The sequence below is a fragment of the Balearica regulorum genome, chromosome 33, assembly GCF_011004875.1.
Source record: "Balearica regulorum gibbericeps isolate bBalReg1 chromosome 33, bBalReg1.pri, whole genome shotgun sequence".
NCBI lineage: Eukaryota > Metazoa > Chordata > Aves > Gruiformes > Gruidae > Balearica > Balearica regulorum.
In genome coordinates, this window is record NC_046216.1 from 653,669 (window position 1) to 660,858 (window position 7,190).

Below are 7,190 nucleotides of genomic sequence, written 5' to 3' on the forward strand. Positions count from 1 at the left end.
GGCTCCAGAACGCAGGCTCTGATTGGACGCTGATCAACGTTTCGGCCTACGGGTTTCAGCCAATCCCATCACGCCGTTCAGATCCCAGCATGGACCGGCGGGGAGCTGCGCTGGTCCCTCTGCGCGCCCGGTGCTGGGTCGCGGGTGGAAGCAGGGAGTAAAGCCGGCGCTGGGGAACCAAGTTCCGGGGGACCGAGCTCTGGGGGAGCAGCAGCGGGGTTTTCCCGGGGAAGAAGGCGGTACCGGAGCTCCTCGGGGCGGGAATGTTCCCGGCGAGACCGCGGCTGGACCCAGGACACCCCACACACCCCCTTCCCCTTCGTGGCCCCGCCCACTCGCACGCTCCAACCAATCAGCGCCGAGCGCGGGAAATTCAAATCACCCACCGCAGGAGCAGAAGCGCTTCTAATTGTCATCAGTCCTAATTAGGCCGGGTCCTAATTAGCACAGGTTTAACCCAAGCAAGTAAAAAGGTTTTATGCATCGTGGGGCTGTTTTGGGGTTAATTATGTTATTTTTCGTTATCCTGAGGCACCTTCAGCGGAGGCATTGGTGGTTCAGTGGTAGAATTCTCGCCTGCCACGCGGGAGGCCCGGGTTCGATTCCCGGCCAATGCAACGCTTCGTTTTCCTTCTTCTCCCCTCATTTTTTTCCCCTTCTTTCACCCCTATTTCCCAGCCCCCTTTTTTTTTTTTCCACCTGGAACACAATAAGTCACCGTGCCGCGACTTGTCCCTCCGACCCGGGAAAGAAAAAAAAAAAAAAAAAAAAAAGGTAAAACCCGCGTGGAAAAATATTTTAAAGCCGTCCCTGGGTGGGCTCGAACCACCTACCTTTCGGTTAACAGCCGAACGCGCTAACCGATTGCGCCACAGAGACCCGCGGTGGCGGCCACGCCCCGCCGCCCCTCCCGGGCCCGGGCACCCCCGGCTGCACCCCTGGTACGGGGGAGGGGGGGGGTGAAATAAGAGGGGGGGCTCCTGCAAAATAAAATCATGTGGGGCACGGACGCGTGGGTTGGAAGATTTGGGGGTCCCACGCACGAATTTGCAAGAATTTGGAGGGGGGGTGTGCAGGTAGAAATCGGGGGATTACTCGTCTGAGGAACTGCGTGAGGATGCCCAAAGTGTTCCCCCCGTCTTGCTAATAAAAAAAAAAAAGAAAAATGCAGAGGGGAAGCCTTAAAAAAAAAAAAAATCAATTGGAAAAGGTAGGGGGGTGGCGGGGGGGGGGGGCACCTCAAAACGCGGGACTATGTGCAAAACTTAAGCACCCCGACGAGGATGGGATTCGAACCCACGCGTGCAGAGCACAATGGATTAGCAGTCCATCGCCTTAACCACTCGGCCACCTCGTCTGGCGGGTGAGCGCCGCCGCCGCGCCGCCATGGGGCGCACTAGGCCATGGGAAAGGGGGCGGGGCGTAGAGGAGAGGGCGGGGTTACCCCCACCCCCCCCCCCCGGGGGGAAGGCGGCGCTAACGGCGGCGGCGGGAGCGGGGCGCGCGCAGGGGATGTAGCTCAGCGGTAGAGCGCATGCTTCGCATGTATGAGGTCCCGGGTTCAATCCCCGGCATCTCCAGCGAGGAGAGGATCCTCCGGCCCCCTCTCTTTTTTTTTTGGGGAAGGGGTCTTGAGGGAGGAAATAAGGACCCGGAGGGGAAGTGGAGACCCCCTTACCACTATTTTTAATTCCCGCATCGGAAAACCCTCTGCCTCCACCCTGACGCTGGACACCACAACCAGTGTCCACCCAGGTCAGGCTACAGGAGGGATTTCCCCCCCCCCCCAGTTATGGTTTATCAAAACAAAATAAAATATTGGTTTCATAAGAAGCAGAGTGGCGCAGCGGAAGCGTGCTGGGCCCATAACCCAGAGGTCGATGGATCGAAACCATCCTCTGCTAACCCTTTTTAATCCCCCTGTTCTGTATTTGCCTCATGTCCTCAACACATCCCACTAAGGATAAACATCTTCCACTAAGTTTACTGAACTTCTCTCCGTCCCGAATATCATCAGTTTTTTGCACAAGCACCCAATGCTCCCACAACACATACATGGCTGCCCCGAGATCTTCACAGGGTCAATCAGGTTGGAAAGCACCGCTGGAAAAGCTGAGCCCAACCTTCTGCTTGTAGCAAGGCAAGTTAGGAGATCAAACACGATTACTCAGAGACTTCACCTTGAGGAACCTGCAAGGGCAGAGAGCACACACACCTTCCCTGCACGATGCTGTCTTGGTGCAACCATACTCCCACTCGCTCTAGGGGTGCTATAACTGGAGCTCAGTGCTAAAATAGCAAAGCTGCTCTGCGCAGCAATGGGGCATCCAGGAAAATTGGGCCCTAAAAGGGGGAGGGAAGAGGAGACTGAGCCCCAAAAGACCCCCAGGCCCCACCACCCCCCAAACCCAAACGTTCTGCCTTAAGCTTGGCGCCAAAACCGACGGTTTAAACTCCACAGCCGCCGTCTGATTGGTGGATAGGAGTAGCGATGTGATTGGTCAATAAGCGAATGGAAGGCGGGGCGTCAGCGCTGCGCTCACAGTTCCCCTTCAGGTCCGCACCGTCACGGCCTATATAAACCCCCCCCCGCGGAGGGGCCGGGGCCGTCAGTTCGCGGCGGGGTGAGTGAGGGGGTGGGATGCGTGTTGGTGGGTGGAATTTGTCGCTGTTGAAATTACAGACTGTATCGTCGGTTTTAAGGCGTTAACGTCAATCTTTGAGCAGCGGGAGTTTGAGAAGGTTGTGTTCAACAGCATCTATGTATTTGTGTAGGTGACTGGCTTTAGTTTGGGCCTTTTGAACCGTCCTGGAGCGGGTGGGGAAGCCTTTGTGAGGGGGAGGAAAAAGAATGGGGTGTTAGAGCTTCCTCCTGGCAAAAACACCCCCACGCGCGTTTTCCTTCACCGAGGATGTTGATCTGAAGGGGGGGGGGCGGGGTGTGAGGTGAAAAGGAAAATAAGGTTAAAAATGGAGGGGAAAAAAAGGACAAAAGTGAAGCAACCTCCCCGTCGGGGAATCGAACCCCGGTCTCCCGCGTGACAGGCGGGGATACTCACCACTATACTAACGAGGAAGGGGCTGGACGCGATCGTGGGCCGCCGGCACCTCAACCCACGCAGGGGGGAAGCGACGCGTTCCGGTCCGTGTGTGCGTGTCCCCCAGCGCCGCGGTCACGGGAGACGGGAAAAGCTCGGGGGGAAGCTACAGTCGCGCGTGGGGGTAGCGGAGGACACGCGTGGGGCCGCGGGCGGCTGCCGGAGATGGAGGGAGAGAGCGGGGGGGTGGCCTCAACGCCTGGCGCCGTGGCTTAGTTGGTTAAAGCGCCTGTCTAGTAAACAGGAGATCCTGGGTTCGAATCCCAGCGGTGCCTCTGGGCTGTCGCGCCTTTGTCGCGACAGTAACGCGTGATATTTTTAATTTTTTTTTTCCTCCCCCTTTTAAAGGCGAAAATGGGTGGTGGTGGGGGAAATAAAAAGTGCTCTTCCCTGACCGGGAATCGAACCCGGGCCGCGGCGGTGAGAGCGCCGAATCCTAACCACTAGACCACCAGGGAGCGCTGAGAACGTCCTCACCGCCGGCCGCCTTCGCCCCGCTCCTGCTCCGCACCCTTCGCCTTCGAGAAAGGGTCCAAACGGCGCGCAGCCATTGGCCGCGCAGGTTCAGGGAGCGGACCAATCAGAGCGCGCCCTTTGGAGCCGCCCCAGCGGTGCGGGAGAAGCGGGCGGTGGGACCTTGGCGGGGGGGGGGTGGGAGCGGCCCCGCCGTCCTTCCCCGGGACCCCCCCCCCCCGGGGCTGCGACCACTCGGCGGGGAGGGACACGGCCGCCAACCCCCCTCAAAGGCCTTAACAGCCCCTCCTTTCATCGCTGGGGTCAGACCCTTCTCCTCCGTTTGAGCTTCAGGCTCTTTATTGCTCCCTGATCCCAGCCGGGTTGGTGAATTGGGGTCAGATTTGGGGATTTTGGGGATCATTCGGCCCCCAGATTCCTGCACCGAGCCCGGGAGAGAACGCGTACCCCGAGGAGCAGTGACCAAAGGAGCCGAAGGAGGGTGGTAGAGACACAAAGCTGTAAACTGGCAGTTTTTAATCACCTTTTTGTGGGGATTTAAGCCCATTCAGGCGCCATGTGCACCCCGAGGTCACGCCAAGCGCCATCGACCCCGGTGACGCGTTGCCACAGCGCCACGAACACCGGGAAGGGCTGGGAGTAACCAGGCTCCGGATACACGACCCACGGAGCTGGGAAAGGCGTGCAAGCGGCATACAACGCGCAACCGGCGCGTGACACGCGTGGCCGGCACGCGACGGGGACGGCGGGAGGGTGACATGCACAAGCAGAGCGCCCGGCGCGTGACGTGCACAAGCGGCGCGTGAGACGGGTGAACAGAGGCCAAACCGGCATGCGAAATCGGGGAATCGAGGCGGCACGGTGACAGCGTCCCCGCCGCTCCCCAAAACCATCCGGGGTTCGCGCCGTAACAAACAAGCGCCACGCACCGCTTGGAAAAAGTCCCAAAACGTCACGGTTTCATCCCAAAACAGAGAGCAGGCAGTGCCAGGACCGTTGTCACCCGTCGGCGTCACCCGTCGTGCGCGCGCCGAGTCACTCGGGGTTCAGCCAGGCGCCGGTTTCTTCCACGGCGCGCGGCACGACGAGGAAAACCTCGCAGAGCCCTTGGGAGAGGAAATCCCGCAGGAAAGCCCTGCCGGAGGGAGAAAACGGAGGTGACACCCGCTCGTCACCCCCCTCGTCACCCGGTGGGGATACCCTACCTGAGCTCAACCTCTCCTCCGATGACGACGGGCGCCCGGAGTTTAGAATCGAGGTTGTAGTAGGTGCCGCGGATTTGCCGGACGGCCAACCAGTGCTTGCGGCGTAACGGTAACGCCACGAAACCCAACGAGACGTTGGAGGGGACGTTGAGGATAAACCCCAGGATTTGTCCCAACGCCAACCGCTCCAGCGACCTGGGGAGGGTGAAAATAGGGTGAGGAAGGGATTTTGGGGGGTGGGGAATAAAAGGAATTTCGGGGTGTTTGGGGATGTGACGGGGGTCGCACCGGCGTTTGTCCCACCAAACAGCCGCCAGCTCCAGGCTCTGCAGCGCGGCCATGATGACGTTGACGTCGTAGTTGCCGGTGCCGAGGAGGCTGCGGTGCGGGTTGAGACGGGCGTCGGGAGCCAACCTGTGGAGGTAGGGGAGGAAGGATTAAAAAAAAAAAAAAAAAAAAAAAAAGGGAAATAAATAAAATAACCTAAATGACCCCAAAATAAAAGGCGGGGGGAAGCTGCGCGCCTCTTGCAGATCTCGTCGGCGGCCTCCCGGGTGAAGCAGGGTCGCTGCAGGACGTTGTTGAGCGCGTGGACGGCGCAGAGCTCCAGGCGCTGCCGCTCGTGGTACGGCCCCGCCGACGGACACCCCCTCCCCGCCGACGATGGCGACGACGACGATGGGAGGGGGGACCCCGACATGGCCCTCGGGTCGGGGGGGACGTCGGTTGTCTGTGGGGTGAAGGGAGGGGGGGGGTGGGTGTCAGCTGGGGTGGGCGGCTCCAGCTCCCCTCAAATCTTTCTGTCGCCCTTCTGTACCCCCCAGCCCCCCTAAATACCTTCCTGACACCCACCAGCCCCTCAAATATCTTCCTGACGCCCCCCAAACCCTCCCAGCCACCCCCCTGCACCCCCAAGCCCCCCCCCAAGACCTCCCTGAGTCCCCCCTGCATCCATCAGCCCCCCCCCCCCCCCAAGACCTTCCAGACACCCCCCAGACACCCCTCGGGGCTCCCCAAGACCCCCGGGCACCCCCCTGTACCACCAACACCCCCACCCCCACCCCTCCAGCTCCCCCAGCCCCCCCAAACAGCCCACTAGAGCCCCCCCAGACCCTCCCCATATCCCTCAGCCCCCCCAAAGATGCCTCCAGACCCCCCTGGGCCCCCCCAAGGCCCCTGCACCCCCAATTCCCCCCCCCCCATGTCCCCCTCAACCCTCCACATACCCCCCAGACCCATTTCGGTGCCCCCCAACCCCCCCCCCCAGGGAGCCCCCAGCACCCCCAAACCCTTCACGGGCCCTCTGGGCCCCCCACCCCCCCCCCCGACACCCCTCAGCACCCCAGGCCACCCCTACGCTCTCCTTACCCCCCTCCCAGACCCTCCTGAGCCCCTCCAGCCCCCTCTGCGCACCCCTCGGACACTCCCAGTCCCCCCAGACCCTCGGGACAGCCCCTGCCCCCCCCCCCCCCGCCCCAAAACCCCCCCAGACCCCCCCCGGGGTTCCCTCAGGCCCTGCAGGCCGCTCCGCCGCCCTTCCCGGGCGCGGCCAGGCCACTCCTCAAGGTCCCACGGGCCCTCCAGGCCCTCCCCGGCTCTACCCGCTTCCCTCCGGCTCCCCCGGGCCCCCCAGCACCCCCCCGGCCCGGCCGGGCCCAGCTCACCCCGCGGTTGCTCCGGGGCCAGCGGAGGCCGCATCCCCCCCCCCCCACACACACACTCCGGCCGGAACTACGACTCCCGGCGTGCACCGCGTCTCCCGGCGTGCACCGCGGCTCACCACCTCCTGCCGGGTACCGCGGACCTTCCTCCCGGCGTGCTTTGCGCCATAGCGCATTAGCCAGGTGGTGGTACAGCGTACCTTCCTCCCGGCGTGCTTTGCGCCATAGCGCATTAGCCAGGTGGTGGTACAGCGGACCTTCCTCCCGGCGTGCTTTGCGCCATAGCGCATTAGCCAGGCGGTGGTACAGCGGACCTTCCTCCCGGCGTGCCTTGCGCCACAGCCCACAACCAGTCAGTAGTCTCGGACCTCCCTCCCGGCGTGCTTTGCGCCACAGCCCACACCCAGGCAGCCGTACCGCGGACCTCCCTCCCGGCGTGCCTTGCGCCACAGCCAGTTTAGTGGTCTCGGACCTTCCTCCCATCATGCCCCGCGGTTCCCTCCCTCCCTCCCCCCCCCCCCCCGCCATGACCAGGCGCGGTGGTCGCGGTGTCGGTGTCGTCGCCTTTAATGTCCCCCGTGGGGTGTCCGGGGGGTGTCCGGGGGGTCCCTGTGGGTGTCCCGGGCTGTTCCCGGCCTGCAGGCCTCAGCAGAGCTGGACGCATCCTCCGTGTCCGTGGCAGGCTGGGGGGGGGGGACACGGGGTGACTGGGGGGGACACGGGGGACACGGGGGGGACACGGGACGTGGGGG

General features: G+C 62.7%; 1 protein-coding gene and 8 non-coding genes across 9 annotated transcripts; 4 read left to right on the plus strand and 5 right to left on the minus strand.

Moving 5' to 3' along the window:
* The first annotated feature begins 546 nt into the window (after positions 1-546).
* On the plus strand, positions 547-617 carry TRNAG-GCC (transfer RNA glycine (anticodon GCC)). The gene has a single exon. It is a non-coding gene; the product is annotated as a tRNA-Gly (tRNA).
* Positions 618-805: 188 nt separating this feature from the next.
* Positions 806-879, minus strand: TRNAN-GUU (transfer RNA asparagine (anticodon GUU)). Its single transcript has one exon. It is a non-coding gene; the product is annotated as a tRNA-Asn (tRNA).
* A 396-nt stretch (positions 880-1,275) lies between these two features.
* On the minus strand, positions 1,276-1,357 carry TRNAS-GCU (transfer RNA serine (anticodon GCU)). The gene has a single exon. It is a non-coding gene; the product is annotated as a tRNA-Ser (tRNA).
* Positions 1,358-1,508: 151 nt separating this feature from the next.
* Positions 1,509-1,580, plus strand: TRNAA-CGC (transfer RNA alanine (anticodon CGC)). Its single transcript has one exon. It is a non-coding gene; the product is annotated as a tRNA-Ala (tRNA).
* Positions 1,581-1,832: 252 nt separating this feature from the next.
* TRNAM-CAU (transfer RNA methionine (anticodon CAU)) lies at positions 1,833-1,904 on the plus strand. Its single transcript has one exon. It is a non-coding gene; the product is annotated as a tRNA-Met (tRNA).
* Positions 1,905-3,004: 1,100 nt separating this feature from the next.
* On the minus strand, positions 3,005-3,076 carry TRNAD-GUC (transfer RNA aspartic acid (anticodon GUC)). Its single transcript has one exon. It is a non-coding gene; the product is annotated as a tRNA-Asp (tRNA).
* A 223-nt stretch (positions 3,077-3,299) lies between these two features.
* TRNAT-AGU (transfer RNA threonine (anticodon AGU)) lies at positions 3,300-3,373 on the plus strand. The gene has a single exon. It is a non-coding gene; the product is annotated as a tRNA-Thr (tRNA).
* A 111-nt stretch (positions 3,374-3,484) lies between these two features.
* TRNAE-CUC (transfer RNA glutamic acid (anticodon CUC)) lies at positions 3,485-3,556 on the minus strand. The gene has a single exon. It is a non-coding gene; the product is annotated as a tRNA-Glu (tRNA).
* Positions 3,557-4,071: 515 nt separating this feature from the next.
* JOSD2 (Josephin domain containing 2) lies at positions 4,072-6,843 on the minus strand. The gene is made up of 6 exons (XM_075738511.1): positions 6,753-6,843; positions 6,442-6,581; positions 5,302-5,507; positions 5,066-5,191; positions 4,778-4,972; positions 4,072-4,707 (listed from the first exon to the last, which is right to left on the minus strand). Exons 3-6 carry the CDS (start codon positions 5,475-5,477, stop codon positions 4,608-4,610), a joined length of 597 nt encoding a protein of 198 aa, XP_075594626.1. The 5' UTR covers positions 5,478-5,507; positions 6,442-6,581; positions 6,753-6,843; the 3' UTR covers positions 4,072-4,607.
* Between the last annotated feature and the right edge of the window lie 347 nt (positions 6,844-7,190).

Coding starts and splice junctions, on each gene's coding strand:
- JOSD2 (XM_075738511.1), bottom strand. CDS start 5,477: ATGTCGGGGTCCCCCCTCCCATCGTCGTCGTCGCCATCGTCGGCGGGG. Junction 5,192..5,301: donor GCCGACGAGATCTGCAAGAG/GCGCGCAGCTTC, acceptor CTACCTCCACAG/GTTGGCTCCCGACGCCCGTC. Junction 4,708..4,777: donor GGAGGAGAGGTTGAGCTCAG/GTAGGGTATCCC, acceptor TCCCTCCGGCAG/GGCTTTCCTGCGGGATTTCC.